Below are 15,663 nucleotides of genomic sequence, written 5' to 3' on the forward strand. Positions count from 1 at the left end.
ATTATCTGGGCACTGTGGCAGTGCAGAGAGAGGACACTTGATCCCTGAAACTTGGGAAGTGTTTGCTGTGCATGTCAGCTGGATACGAGTGTGGAAATCACTAGCTGTGAAATCGTTAATGATGGATAATAACATCCAGTGTTCAAGCAGTGCATGGTAACAGTTTATTTTTGATCCAATAATAAATACTTCATGAAGCCCTGGGCAAGGCAGGGGCATAATTTCAGAGAGGAGCCTTCCTCAATGCTTTTAAGAAAAAATAGTGCCTGGTGAGTTCTTTTTTCTTTTCAACTTAAATTACTTGAGTTTAGAGAAATATTTGTGTTTGGTAACTCATTTCTGCTGGAAGAATGGACCACGTAGCAAATTCCTTTGTTGCAGAGTTATGCAACGTAAGGCATCCTTCAAATAAGCATCTCAGAACAAAAAAAAAAATCCTTTTCACCTTATCCATTGACTTTGGTAGGACTCCTTGTGTAAGCAAAGTGGATGGGCTGGATGTGCAGATTGAAGGACTCTGGAGGAGTAAACTCTCAAGAAATTGGTTACGGCTGTAATGTGAGCTGTGCTGACACAGCTGGCAGATAGCTTGAAATTGATGCTCTTGAAAAGAGATACATCTTTGCCAGAAATATTAGTTTCAAGGAAAAAATGACATTTTTTCCTGTCCTTACTGTCAAATAGCGCTGTAGTTTCTAAACTGGGTTTGGTAGAGATACATGCTCCCGATATTCAATTTCAGAAGAGGAAAGGGTTTCTCTGTGATCCAAGCACACAATACTGTAAAATGCATTCTTAATCCTAAAGAAATGTGAAGTCCCACTCTCTAAAACAGTGTGAGACTCCTTGGCCCCTCCAGTCTCATCATTGCCTTTCAAAAGAGCAGTCTCAAAGAGGTTTTACACAATACTTGTGTTTATTTGTCTTTGTACACTTGACTGGCTCTCACCAGCACTCTGAGGACACCACCAGTCCTCACTAGCCTGCCTGGCCTGGAATTAATTTTCAAACCTAACAAATATTTTAAAATTAATATTTCTGGCAAAAAAATCTATCTATTTTCAATGAGCACCTTGTAGATAAAGGCATCCTGCCTGACAAGAAAAGATGTATAATCCAGTGAGTTACACAGACAAGAGGCAATGGTATCAACCCCCTTGTATTTGGCAGTTCTTTGTCACTGTATAATGTTCCTTAAACTGCCCTGTCAAGAAAATAAGAAGGCAGGATAGATGTAAATGGTCAAAAATAATCTCTGCCATTTCACTAATGTGAAATTTGAGGGTCAGAACCATGCATTTTTCTCAGCCTTCTTACTATCTCTCAGCCCAAGGTAGGATCAGAGCAGGCAAGGGGCTGCTGCAGGGCTTTGCTTCAGAGGAAATGAATGCTGCTGCCACTCCTAATGAGAATCTCCACTGTATTAGACAGTGTTTCTGATTTCATAATTCTTTGAAATTTAGCAAAGTCAGAGCTGAAAGGTGACAGGGTAGGATATATCTGCCTTGCTGGAGGTTTGCATATGTGTGCAGCACTCCTCAGTTCATCCATCTCACGGCCTTCATGTAGACAGAATGACAGGATGGTGTGCAGTATTTTGGAGGAGCACCCTGGTTCACCTCTGCTGGTTAATGTGAAGTATTTCTGATGATCTCTGGACAGGCATTCTACCTTGTCTGCTGTAATTCTGCCAGTCTCTTCAGTGCTGATTCCTTCCATCCATCAAGAGCTTTCCCTCTTTTGGAAGACACAAACAGATGTGCCATGTAGGGGTTAACAGCCACTAAAATTAACATGCTCTCAAAACCATAAATAACTTGTTCTGAAAATTTGAATAGCTAACTTAGGGGGGAAATCAAGTTCCACATATTTAACTTCAGCATTGTTAATCAGGACATTTGAAAGAAAATTAATATTTTCCCAGAGATTAAAAGCAAATTCAGTCTTTTTGAAAATCAGGGGGGTTTATTCATTTCAGTTCTGAGTGAAATAGGACTGGTAGAACCAACTGGAATTGGCATAATGAGCTCAAATTCTGAAATGCTTTTGCAGAGCAGTTTTGTTATCTTGCCATGTAGTTCCTCTGGTATTTCAATAGACACTTTTCAATAGGCACAACAGAAGACTGTTGATAGTACTGAATAGTTCTAAATTATGATTTGAGGATGTTAAATTCTGACTACTTGTAGCATTGCACATGAAAAATTTGAGCATCAAATAGAAGCATCATTCTAGTGAAGTGGCAGAAGGTTTTTGTACAGAATGATGAATTATGTCCAATATTTAAAACTAGTCTCTCTCTTCACTCTGAAGCTCTTCTTTTCCCCCTGTTTCTGTCATTGAGATAAAGACAGGTTCTCTGCTCGAGTCTTGGAAAGTGATTGCACCATTCAGTGACACTGCACGTGAAGGAGCAGTAGCTGACAGATGCACAGGAATTCCTGTGCCAGATCAGACTAATGGTGCACACAGTTCAGACCTTTTCTCCCAGAATCACACCCTTCTGGATGCCTGTGCATCTGGAGCTGATGGGTTTGCCCCTCAGCATTTGGGACACCTGCAGCCAGCGCTGTGACAGTCCCTCTGAAGTGTCTGTCACTGCAGGGAAATACAGAAAGGGCTTTTCCACAGGAGCAGGCATTTCTCACACCTCTGGGGCACAGCCAGGCTCTCAGTGCTACCCCTCCTCACTTTAATCAGCTCCCAGGGGATGCCAGAAGTTCTGAGATCACAAAGGTTTCCTCCTTTGTTTCTTCACATCACACGTTTGGAGCTTGCTGATGCATCCCCACCTTTTTTTTTGTTAGAATCATGGGTTGTAGCTGCCAGCTACATTGTTCTGCTGGAGTTTGGAAATGAGGCTAGATTTTTAATTAAAGGAACTGTTAATGCCTCCTGCTTTTAAAGAGATGTCTAACATGTAGAATAGGAAAAAAATGAAGCTGGAGAAAGTAAAAACACAGCTGTGGCCGCACAGGATATCACAAGCACTTTTTGGTGGCGTGAGCTCAGAGATGGCACTTGGTGAAGAACTGTCTGTCTCTCATGCATGGCCTGAGGTAAAGAATGAGTTGTTCTGCACCACGGAGTTCCAGTCCTGCCTTTAAATGGGTGGCAAACTGTGCTGGTGCCAGTTGTGCAGGGAAAGCCAGTGTGTGAGTAGGTGAGGCTGAGGGGGTAAATTTCATTTCAAGGGCTCATCTCTGAACAGTTCTACAAGCTAAGCAATGTGAACCTGATATTATAATTCCAAGGGGACTCTTATGCTGTGTGGTAAAATTGCTTATTAAATTACAATCACAAAAAAAAAAAATCAGGAGATAGGCACTGTTCAGCTGGCAGCATACAGGGAAAAAAAGGCTGAATTCTAATTATTTGAACAGTGCAGTTAGTGTTATTTCACTGTGTGAAAACAAAATTAGGTTATCGCTGATATCATTATTAATGTATGAGATGAAGCAGAAAAACAATTTATTTCCTAACACCCATTCTGCCCCTCCTCCCCACCCCTCCCCCCAAAACATAAAAAAAAAGAGAAAATAACCTAAAAGCAAAAAGGGCTTTCTAACACAGGCAGCTCTGAGAGATCTCATTGCTATAGCAGCAAAATGTAGATGATTTATCAATTATCTTAATTTGAAGGTGAGGCATTGTGCAAACAGTAAGTATTACATTTATTATTTCCCCAGTTAGATTAAAATATAAAAAGGCATATCCAATATCAGTAACGCTGTTTATTACTCTAATCAGAAACAGGAAATATATTTTCAGCCACTCTAAACCTTAGGTGTTCTTTTATTATGCATGAGCAGCTATTACTACTGTTCAGTGATACATGTTCCTTAAGGTACTCATATTGCAATCTCCACCTTTTGAATGCCTTTCAAATAAATAAAACAACTTTTTTGCATAAAAATATATTCTGCAACCATAATTAAGTACTGAAATTCACATTTTCATGAATATAACTATTTCATACATGAGATTAATCCATTGCAAAAATTTTAGAGGTTTTTAGAGCCAGCACAAGAGTGTTTTATTTTACATTACAACTCTGAACACATCATATGCCCTTGAATGTGAACTGCCTTGAATTTTGTTAAGATTCTGTTCTTCATTCTCATTTTCACACTCAATGAGCCGCTACTGCTTCAGTCCAAAAGGGATCAGTCAGTGAAGCTGTGTCATGAAAGTAGTTATAGAGTCTGATAAGATTCTTTAAAACTCATTTTTATTTAGCCAGGAGTCACAAATCTGGCTGCAAACATTGCTCGAGATGTGCCCTCTCTTTTCAGTATAATTTGAGAATACAATATCAGATTTAAGAAAAGGATACAGTGTAAAGATAGTTTTCCTGTTATGCTATCCATACTATATTAATATATAGATTAAAAGTAAAATCTGTAAGTATCCAAAGGCCTGATTCACGTGTATAATTTTGTCTTTTACCTACAAATAGATATTTAATTATTAACATAAGAATTTCATTAAAATTAAAAAACAATAAATTATTAATAAATCTCTCTAAAACAGGAATCTTTCTGAGGAAGTTTGGTGATAAAACGTTTATAAGTAAAGAAAAAAAGTTTATAAGTTTATAAGTAAAGAACTAAACCCAATCCAGTAGAAAGGACAAGGCCCATAACTCTGAGGTGTGATGGAATATTTTTGGAATGTCTTTTACAGTTAGACCCTAAAAATCTCTGTGTCTCAGATGCATCCTTTTGGTTTGTGTAAGGTGCACATTTGTGGTATTGAATAGCTGATTTTTCCACTACCTCAGGGAGCCTGGCCTTGCATATTCCATGAAAAGACCACTGAAACCAGACTGGGAGATCAAACACTAAGTGCTCTTGCCCAGTTTCTTTAGAAAGTATAAATAAATACTTCCTGGAGAAGAGACAAGAAATCAGCTTGGCCTTTCCTTGGAGAATTTCCTGTGAGAACTCTCTTTTGCCCCCCTGTTTCTTCATTCACATTCCCAAAAAGCATTTTTAATTGCTTCTGAAGTGGAGCAGCTGTACCAGGAGGGGACCAAGAGCATCACACAGGGCAGCAGGTGAGGCACAAAGTCTTTTGCACCTCTGATGTGCCAGATGAGTGATCTGACCACCAGGAAAATGGATAAATAAAAGGCACATCGTGGAGGTACTTGGGCAAAAATACAAAAAATACCTGATTAGTGCTTAAATCACTAAATTATTTACCACATGTGAGGAAGCAAAAGGTTTGAAAAAGCAGCTGCAAAAAGATGTAAAAATGTCCAAAGGACATCTTGGTCGTTTTCATACAATATAAATGTTAACCATGCATTTTCCATCAGCAAGGAGAGCGTGGCTGAGTGGCACAGCCCCACAGACACAGAGCCTGGATTTGGAACAATTTATTGGTAGAACAAACAATTTCTCAACAGCCAAAGTCAGGCTTCAGCAGGTCTCAGATAATTTTTCATACATTCAAAGCAAATTAGCAGAGATTTACATACTTGTTTTTAACTGTGGCCTCTCTTCATTGCCAAATGGATGTTCTAGTTCATTTCCTCTTTTGTTTGAGTCAGAAATACAATTATAACACTGAGCAGAATCTGTTACTGCTTGTTGAAAGCAACTACTGCTGAGTGAGCTCAGCTCTACTGACTGCCTCCTTCTACCATCTAGTGGCACTTTCACTACACTGCTTTTCTCTCTCCAAAGGGTTCAGTGAGAATGATAATAAATGCACACTCTTGAAAGAAATGCACTTTTGAAGTGAGCAATGTACCTGGAAAGGAAATACCTTTTTTCTTTTTTTTTCTGAGATGGAAAAGTAGTTTTCACACAGAAAGTATTTATGAGAAAATAGAAAGGATTCAGTGATATAAAGTACTTATGTCAGAGAAAAATTCTGCATCCTGTGGTCTTGTAAATGGTAAGTTAAGTTTGTTGATTGATTTCTTTCTTTCTTTCTTTTTTTTTTTTTTTTGGTGGTAGACCTTGGATTTTAAGTTGTAGGCTGCAGAATGGCACTGTTGAATATCCTAAGGAAATGCCTATTTAGAAGCACATTTGGTTTGTTTTCCACCTGGATATTTAAAGGGCACAACAAAAAGTAAAATATAACATCAAATGTAATGCTCTGAAGGCATATAGAACATGTATAGTTTCTTTCCTGATTATACAATTTTATGAAGAGCTTTCAGTGCTCAGGTTTGCAGTAGATGTTTCTGTTTCATTTAGGGGAAAAGCTTAAATGTCAATGAACTAGGAATTTAAGGCTCGGGATGTTTTCAATCAAAATCCATGTTCTGGTTATTTATATGACTGAACAAACATTAATCATCTCAAATGTTTTCTGCTCTTTGAACTGGGTTGTTTTCACAAGGTGCAGGTATTGGTGAATTAGACTACATATGAAATAATTTTTTTTTCAAATTCCATAAAAAAGGCATATTTCTTCCTTTCCACTTGCAGCAAACTGACACAGCAAACTGATGGAAGTCAGAACGTAGAATATCAGAATCCAGAGGTTGTAATTTTTTCCTTTTCTTTTTAAACACGTGTTATTCTGTATCCTCATCCCCTGACAAGTTCCCACGCTGTCTCCAGGGCGGGAAGATCCCCATCAGGTGGACGGCTCCCGAAGCCATCGCGTACCGCAAGTTCTCCTCCGCCAGCGACGCCTGGAGCTACGGCATCGTCATGTGGGAGGTGATGTCCTACGGGGAGAGGCCCTACTGGGAGATGTCCAACCAGGACGTGAGTGCTGCCCAAAATTCATCTCTTTCAAATGTGCTTTAAAAGTTATTGCCGCTCCCTGCCCCGCTGTGCTGTCTCGTTCTCTTTCTAGGCTAGAATCTCAATTTTTAAAAAGAGCAAATTTTCTTCTAGTATAATTGAAAGTTTGTTCTAGAAAAAAAAAAAATTATGGGAAAGGGGAAATGGTGCAGTTTTTTCTCTACCACAATTTAAGTTTTCACAAATTCTCCTGTTTGATGGATCCCTGTGACAGCTCAAACTGGTACACTCAGTCTTCACACCAGCCATCAAGCTCTGTGTCAAAATGTGGAATATCAGCCAAGCCACCTTAACCTCTCTCATATATGTGCCTGGAATATTCCTGCATTGGTTCTGAAGAATTGACAAGACATTCCCAGATGGCTGTTTTTACATTGTTGCTAAGTTATTCAGCTGTTCAAGTCTGGTTGCTTGTTAAGGCTGATCGGTCATTTGGGGATAAGGATCTGAGAGAGGTTTTAATTTTAAAAAATAATTTCACTGTTTCAGGAAGAAAAGGAAAGAAGCAACCAAACCTGTCAGAAGCAAAAAAATACTATCACAAACATCTCCATTTAGAATATATTAGAAAATCAGCTACAGCATGAAAATAGCATTGTTTAATTACTCCTACATCCAAAATAAAAGTGTCTGTTGATACAAAATGATGCTGCAGGCCCTGCTGATGCCAATTGCTGGGGGTTTTCCCTGCAGTTCAGCAATTCCAAACACAAAGGACTCCTTTTCTCCTACACAGAGGATTTCAGTGCCAGAATGTGAGCAGTGAGCATCTGTGACCTTCTACGTACATTTTAGTCACTTCGAGTGTCATTGGGAAATTTCAAGTTATTAGACATAATGTAAAGTTTATTTTACTGGATATTTGGACTGTTCTTTTAGTACTGTAAAATGCCCTGAATTCACTTGGGCTTATTTTGCAGAAATAATAGGACTTTCAAAGGTCAGTGATACTGTACAGATGGCAGGGAAAACAACAGAGAGGGATGTGCACTAAACAGATTCATAAAAGACACAGGATGCAAACAGCAGTCAATGAAGTCTTGCATGGGTACAGTCAGAGGTTCTGCTACATCAGAATGTCTGCTGACAGTACCATTAAGACACTTGCTGGGTTTTGATCATAATAAAGCCCTTGTCTAGATAGCAATTAAAATATTTCTTGAATTGGGTGGATTTTGGTAGATCACCAAAAGTTTTCCAAGTATAAACTCTGCAGAACTGGGTCTGGTTTGGGGTTTTTTTTTCATTCCATCTTACCAATTGCTTTTCTAATTATACAGCTTTGGAAAATGAACTCACTTTTTTTAGACCATGGCTAAGTAAGTGATGATCACAGCTGATGAGAGAAGTGTTGAACTGGTACATGCCACCTAAATAAACCCAGTCTGGTGTTCAAAGACTACAGCTGCTCACAGGTATCCAGAATGACTCAACACCTCTGCAAATCCAGCATCCTCTATTTATATTCCCCAGCAAGGATTTGGAAGCTGAACTTAAGGAAACTGAGTTGCAAAATGCTTCTCATAAAATTAATACTGTACATATAATAAATTTAAGCCTCTGCATAATGCAGAGGCTTAAAAATGTTGCTAAGTTTGAGAATTGCTCTTGTTTAAGTAAATAACCATTTTATTATTGTGGTAAGTCACTTCCAAACTGTGTTGGTGCTGATTAATGCACTTCTTAGATGTGTGGCAGGCACCAGAGGTGTCCATTAATTAGGGCTGCTGCACAGTCTGTCGTGTCTTATTGCTTAATTAATAAACATTAGCCAAGATATTGAACTTTCCAAGGAAACTAGTGTACTGATGAACAGACTGTGCTAAGAGTCTGGCTTGCTAATGCTCATGTGAGGGAAGGAAGATTTATATTCCATGCATTTGGTTTGTGGAACAGCTGTGAGTGAAGTCTACTGGGACACCTGTTAGAGGCCACCGTATAAATCAATGCGTGTTGCACAGCTCCAGTATTCAAAAAGAAGGCAAAAAATGAAAAGAATATTTAATGGGTTGTAATTGGTATGCAAGGAAACTACTGCAGCAAACAGAATAAAACTCCTTACACTCCTGAAAGTTTCTTGTAATACTGAAAAAACCCAACTTATCCTAATATAGCTCTTTCAACTGAGAGATATCAAAACACTTGGCAGGCGCCTGGGATTGGCTCTGCACCATGAGGCAGCAGCAGCTGCCTCTCCCTCCTGGTAGATTTTTCAGATGTCACAGGACAATGTCCCTCTGGACTCTCTTCTGTCTCAGTCTCATTAAAAAAGCTGTCAGTTAACTTTTGGAAGCAAGAATCCCTGTTACTATTAATAATGAAACTATCAGGAAGGTTACAGCTTCATTTTCAGATGGCATTTTCGCCAGTTGCCAATTAATTTGAAATTGCACATGTATAAATTTTGTGTAGAAGCAGAAGAATAGAATATTGCTCAGACAGTAGAAGAATAAAAAACTGCTCAGACAATCATAACCAATATGTAATATTAACTCTGTTAATATTCAAACTTCACAGCTATGTGTAACATCAAACAAGCTGTTGCTGTGCCCTTCCTGTAGATGCAGATTTCATGATTGATGTTGTGCATTGTCAGCCTTACACTGACAAGGGGAAAAGGCATATGAGGGGAGTTAACATACAAAATCTTTACATGTTTTATAATATGCAGTTTTCTTTTACAAAGAAAAACTTAATACTTCTTCCCTTTTAGGTACATGCATATCTGATTTCTCTGAACAGAGGGAGATGGGTGCTATGCATGTGGCAGAGCAAGAGCTAAAATAAATATATAAATAAATAAGGAACTAAAATGCTCTAATTTTTCCTTTGAGACTTGATTCCCATTGCAATATTAGACACTTATCACATCTTTACTCTTGCTTCTTAGAATCTAAAAATAATACTTGCCTCACAAGGGATACTAATGAGGCAATATTTCCAGTTTATTTTTTAAATGTGCTGGTATTAATGAGAAATTGTAATTATCCCAGTACCAGCTGGCATTTCTCTTCATACTGAAATGTTCCTTTTGAACAAGAGGGGAAAGAAAATGCACTGTGACTTCATTTTCAGAGATACGTTAAAATAAAGTGTGGCAGAGAAAATATATCTGGCAATTTATGGTTGATTCTGGGTTTTTCCTGAATAAATTACTTCAGCAAAACCTCATCAGCTCTCTATTGTTGTGTTGAGCAAATGCTATATATCTCTGAAAAGTAGAGCAGCTTTCCTGTTGCCTTAAAAACAAAATACATTTCATAAATTCCACATTTGCAACAGGCACAGTTAAATGTAAAAAATTCAGAATCTGCATTTCTGGCCTGCTAAGGATGGCCAGTACCAACTAAGCTCTGCCCCTCTGTGTCAGGAGTGTTTTATGAACCTACTTCTGACAAACTGAATATTGAGAAATTGAGATACATTAGTAAAAAACAGAAAAATAAATGTGAATAAAATTCCATGCACGTGGTTGAGTTTTGCCCATCCTGAATCTGTGGGGGCATTTTTATCACTGGGAGACAAGGTTCTGAAGGAAATACTTCCCTGGCAATGGGATGGTGGCACTTTTTCCTGTAACAGCAGCGTGTGCATTACAGGACCAGGTCTCCTGTGTTTATAAAACAGACAAGCAGCTGTGAGCAGCTACAAAAGGCTCCTTCCATTTCCTGCCATGCCATCAAGGGGAGCTCAGGTCCTAACGTGGCTTCCTCACTCTTATTTTATTTACATATTGCTTGCAGCATGAGCATTAGGCATTGCTGAGCAGAGCCAGCATTAATTCAGAATTCAAATAGAGAACGGGGATATATTCCAGGATAATAAGATTGAATATATTGAAGGCAGAGCTGGTGCTGTAAAACATTGATTTGCTGTAAACAGTTTAATGTAGCCCCTTCCAGCTGCATTAATGTGTCTGCAGCATGTGCATACATCTGTGTGAAAATGATTGATGTCTCCTTGCAGCCCAGTGGGTATCAGGGCAGCAGGTATGTTCCTCCTAAGTGCCCTGTGTGGTTATAAATACTGTGTGCAATCATTTCTACATTAGCAGACATTTAGCACTGCCTGGATTTTTGTGTGGGAGGGTTTTGCATGTGTGCTAAGGCTGGTCATTTTCCTAGCGTCATTTTTGATCAGCCACTGACTAGGTTTGCATTCCTTTTTATACAAAAAGAATCCTGACTGTGTAATTTGTAACATCATCCCCACTGCTACCGCCACTCATTGCAGAACCTCCTGACCTTCTCTTGTGTTTTTTAGACCTTACATAGGATGAATCCATGTAAGCTGTTATGAATCCATGAAGCTTTCCATGCTGCTACTCTTCTTTTCAATCAATGTTTTTTGCTACCCATGTTACTAAAAATGAGCTTTCCTTCGACTTGGATCAACATGTGATTTACATGATTTTCATACATGTGATTTACCTGTGGCAGCAGATCTGCTTCTTTCTGAATCTTTACCAAACACACTTTCTGTATCTGCTGAACCTAAAGGTCTCACTCACTTTAGGGTAATACCATCATTTTATTAACTTTTGTTCAGTCACAAACATCTCAGACACCCAGGTTTCTGAGGGAAACTGCACAAAATAACATTGCTGTAACTTGGTGTGGGGGACATTGCCAAAATTAATCACACTCTAAGGATCAGCAGAAACATGTGAATACCAAGTAAATTGTCAGGTGCCACGATGTGTATTTGTGGTGCTTGATTGTATTGGGGTGTTGCTACACACAAACACTGTGTCAAAATGCAAATATTAGAGCATGGTGGGATGCAGTGGCCGTACCAGGTAAGTGTGTGGTCCCCTGAAAGGAAAAATAATATTGGTGAATTCTTTGCTCCGTTCCCGCTTTCTTAGCTGTTTGAAGAGGATGACCAGTGACTCTAAAAAAGTTCCTACTGTGTTTCACATGCCTACAAAATATTTCCTGTCTCCTACAAAATATTTCCCCTGCCAGCCTTGATTCTCCAAATGAAGCCCCAGCAATGCATGAAGTGAGGGTGGCTGTGCCATGGATAATTTATCATCCCTGGTTTCTAATTATCAGTGTCACACTGTCCTTTCAGCATTTAATGCCTGGTAACCATAGAGATTTCTGTATTTCTGTAGGTTATCCTGTCCATTGAAGAGGGCTACAGGCTCCCAGCTCCCATGGGCTGCCCAGCATCACTTCACCAGCTGATGCTTCACTGCTGGCAGAAGGAGAGGAACCTCCGTCCCAAGTTCAGTGACATTGTCACCTTCCTGGACAAGCTGATCCGCAACCCCAGCACCCTTCACACCCTGGTGGAGGATGTCCTTGTGTAAGACCCTTTTGTTGCATTCTGGTTTTTCATAACACATGGTGGCTAATATTATATGGTTTAGGGCATTAGGCAGGGGTGGGAGAACCACAAAGTTCTGAGTTCATAAAGTCACGCAGGTTCAAATAGTTTTAAGCCCCTTTTAAGGTTTGCCTCCTTGTTAATACAAGGAGGTTCTTTTCTCAAGCCATGCAGATTATATTAGGCTTTTTTATTATTATTTTTTGTCTGAGTTCTGTTTGTGCATTATCTATCCTTAATCTTTGTGAGTCTCTTTGTTCTTTTTGTGTGTGTGTGTTTTGCCTATGTGCTTGTTTTCTCTTTGTAGTTTTTTTTCTCCATTCAGCAGCCTGTCTCTCCATCTGACAGTGCTCAAGCAATTTGTGAACTGCCTTGGAGTAATATCCTGCAGAAAGTAGCTGTGTCTTAGCTTGCTAAATCTTTATTTTCTGCAGCAGAATGGCAGCAGTGACCAAATAAGCAACTATGCTGTTACCATCCCACAACAAATTCTTGATAGTGTTGCCCAGGGTTTTTTCTTTTTCATTAATAATGTTTCAGAAATGAATGCAAACACAAGATAAGCAAGGCTGCAGTGGAAGAATTTGTCAGTATTTGTAGGCTTATTGATCCAAGCTGTCCCTGCATATATCAGCTGAAATCAGCAAAGGTCCAGGTGGCCTCACTCTCTTCAGTCACTGAGAGTCACCTTAAGATAAGATAAAGGTGCTTTCATGGAGACCCCCTGGGCTTTGAAAGGGTTCCCAAGCCCTGAGTGGGGCTTGCTGAGAACCTTTAAATGTTTTTGACAAGGGCTGAGCAACAAGGCAAAATTGGGGCTGGTACCTTGCTGTGGGAAAGGCTGAATGGAGAAGTTGGTAGGAAAACCTGGAGAGAGGGCTGCAGCCATTTCATCCGCACAGACCAGGGAGACTTGTGGGACTAAATATCCATGCCCTAGAGTTAGCATCCTCCATGGGTGTATGAATATAAATATAAATATGTATGACTTGCTATTTGTACCTGGATCACTTTATTTAGCATCAGAGTAATGTATTTTTATCTCTTTATTTAAATCATAACTTAGGGTCTAAAATACTTTTGCTTTATTGAACTATGACTGACTTCACCTGCTTGTGAAAGCTTTTTCCCATTCATTTGAGAATGCTTGATGCAGTTGTTGGGTAACCTTCTATGGAATCATAGAGTAACTCAGATGGGAAGGGACTATGGTAGATCTTTAATTACAGTTTGTACTTAACAGTGTTCTCCTGTCCTTCAGCTTCTCCCTCTTTCATTCTGATAATATGAATGAAAATCACTGTACTTACTGCATTTGATATGTGTGGGTGAAACTTGGTTCATTAAGATATGAGGCTGTGTTGCTTCCTACATTAATTCATGTTCTATCAGTAAATGTAGGCTGGCTTTTGCTGTCTAAATTTTCATTTACAACATTTACAACAAATTGTGTCTTTCTTCTAAAGACTATCATAAAGCTTTTACAAACAGCAGTGTGCATTTTCTGCATTTTTTCATACAATTTCTCTACATAAAATGCATAAAGCAAGTGGAAGTTGTGAGCCCTCCAAATGTGGCACACAACAGAAGACTGGAAATCAGTGCCCCAAAATTACAATCTTTTTTTTTCCATCTTTCTGTTTCAGTTGTGATAATATTAGGGGAAAGAGCTCAAAAATACATGTGACTAAATTAGCTCCTTCCATTTTATTTGCTCCTTTATGTAATTCTATGTAAAAGCAAAGATAAGACATTTTATTCTTTTGGCTTCTTTTAGGGTGAGTTTTAGCTTTTGAGTACTGTAATCAAAGTGTTCCTGTAGCATAATGGTATCACAATGAGGAGCCATCTGGGGTGGGGTGGTTGTAGGTAAATGTAAAAATCATCTCATGGTGGTTTAATTTCCTAAATTGCATCTTATGCTAAATTTTCATTGTCCTCTACATTGAATACTGTATCAAAAATTATTATAACCCTGAACATGTTGATCTGCAGGGAAACATGTTGGGGAACAAAAAGAAGTGCAGTGGGAGAGGCCTATTCCTCAGTGTGTTACTGAGCTGCAGTTCTTTAATAAAATGTATTGTTTAAGTAGTGCAGCTTGGCAGACTGAAGTGATTTATAAGTTTTAGACAAGAGGTTAAAGAGATGCTCAGTTAAGGTCTGACCTTTACAGCTCAGACTCCTCTCTCATTCCTTCTGCCTTTTAGTAAAAGCTATGTCAACCAGGGTAAATTGGGTGTCATATTTTGTATTGCTTGGTAACCTTTGCTTTTTTTTTTTTGTTTGTTTGTTTTGCTTACAGAATGCCAGATTCACCTGGTGAAGTTCCAGAATATCCTTTGTTTGTTTCAGTCAGTGACTGGCTGGATTCCATAAAAATGGGTCAGTATAAAAATAACTTCATGGCAGCAGGTTTCACAACTTTGGATATGGTTTCAAGAATGAATATTGAGTAAGTATATAATCTATTATCCCTACAGTGACAAATTAATTTGAATTTGAATGCTGCAGGCACACAAATATTGTAGAGTATGGAACAGTGCTTTCATTTCCTTTCCTTCCTCAGCTCACAAAAGACAAATACAGTTATTTAGCAAAACAACACAAGAGATGTATGATGTGGAGACCTAGAATTGATAGATCCACTCTGTGACCACACCAAACAAAACCAAATGCCAGGGATGAGTGTGTTTCTTGGGGAATCAGTTTTGATCTAGACCACTGAAATCAGTGGCAAAAATATTTTCTTACGTTGCTATTAATATCATCAAGACTTTATCAGCCCTAATAATGAAATTGTTCCGACCATCCCTGACACCACCCTGTGGTTTTTTAATGCAATCCCTGCACTCAATACAGAAGTGTTTGGGCTAACTGTGGATTCATATGGTAGTATGATGATGGGATCTGTTTTGCTCTCTTTCCTTCCCATGAATTCCCAATCTCTTATTTGATGCTGGGGCTGCCTGTATTAATGGTAGCTGTCAGTTCAGATTGAAGAATTTTACACGTAAAGTTAGGACTGACTTTCCCCCACATGCATCATTTCATATTCACCTACATTGAATTTCATCTACCACATTATGACATAGTCACTTAATCTTGTGAGATCCTTCCAAAACTCTGCACAGCTGCCCCTTTCCCTTCCTACCCTGAACAATTCAGCTTCACCAGCTGAGTTGTTCCCCTCTTGCTCACCTGTTTTCCAGACTATTCACTGATTTGTTGAACAATAATGTTCAACATTATCCCAGGAGAGCTCCCTGCAGATTTATATCAATAACTGCTCTGTAAAACCTGACCATTTACTGCTAACCTCCTGTATTTAAGCCAGTTATTTAGTCATGCAAAGACCACACAATATTATACCCTATATTACACAGAAGTTGCTCCTCATTTTCATTATAAAGCTTTTGTGAGGAATATTCCCTAAAGCTTTTGGAAATCCAAGTGAGGTGTATCAAATGGATCATCTGCATCCACTGGAAACAAGTAATTTTGTAAAACAGAACTTTTATTTGCAAAAGCCATAGTGACTCAAGTAGCTCATTTA

General features: G+C 38.8%; 1 protein-coding gene across 4 annotated transcripts in view; it reads left to right on the forward strand.

Annotated features, from left to right (window-relative positions):
* The window catches only part of EPHA6 (EPH receptor A6), a 603,925-nt gene that overhangs the window by 576,611 nt on the left and 11,651 nt on the right, over window positions 1-15,663 (forward strand). For all 4 annotated transcript variants that reach the window (XM_064728221.1, XM_064728244.1, XM_064728211.1 and 1 more), the window contains 3 exons: window positions 6,585-6,734; window positions 11,893-12,086; window positions 14,413-14,562. In XM_064728221.1, coding sequence (XP_064584291.1) covers window positions 6,585-6,734; window positions 11,893-12,086; window positions 14,413-14,562 — 494 coding nt within the window. The remainder of the gene's footprint in view (window positions 1-6,584; window positions 6,735-11,892; window positions 12,087-14,412; window positions 14,563-15,663) is intronic.

Source organism: Zonotrichia leucophrys, chromosome 1 (assembly GCF_028769735.1).
Source record: "Zonotrichia leucophrys gambelii isolate GWCS_2022_RI chromosome 1, RI_Zleu_2.0, whole genome shotgun sequence".
Lineage (NCBI taxonomy): Eukaryota > Metazoa > Chordata > Aves > Passeriformes > Passerellidae > Zonotrichia > Zonotrichia leucophrys.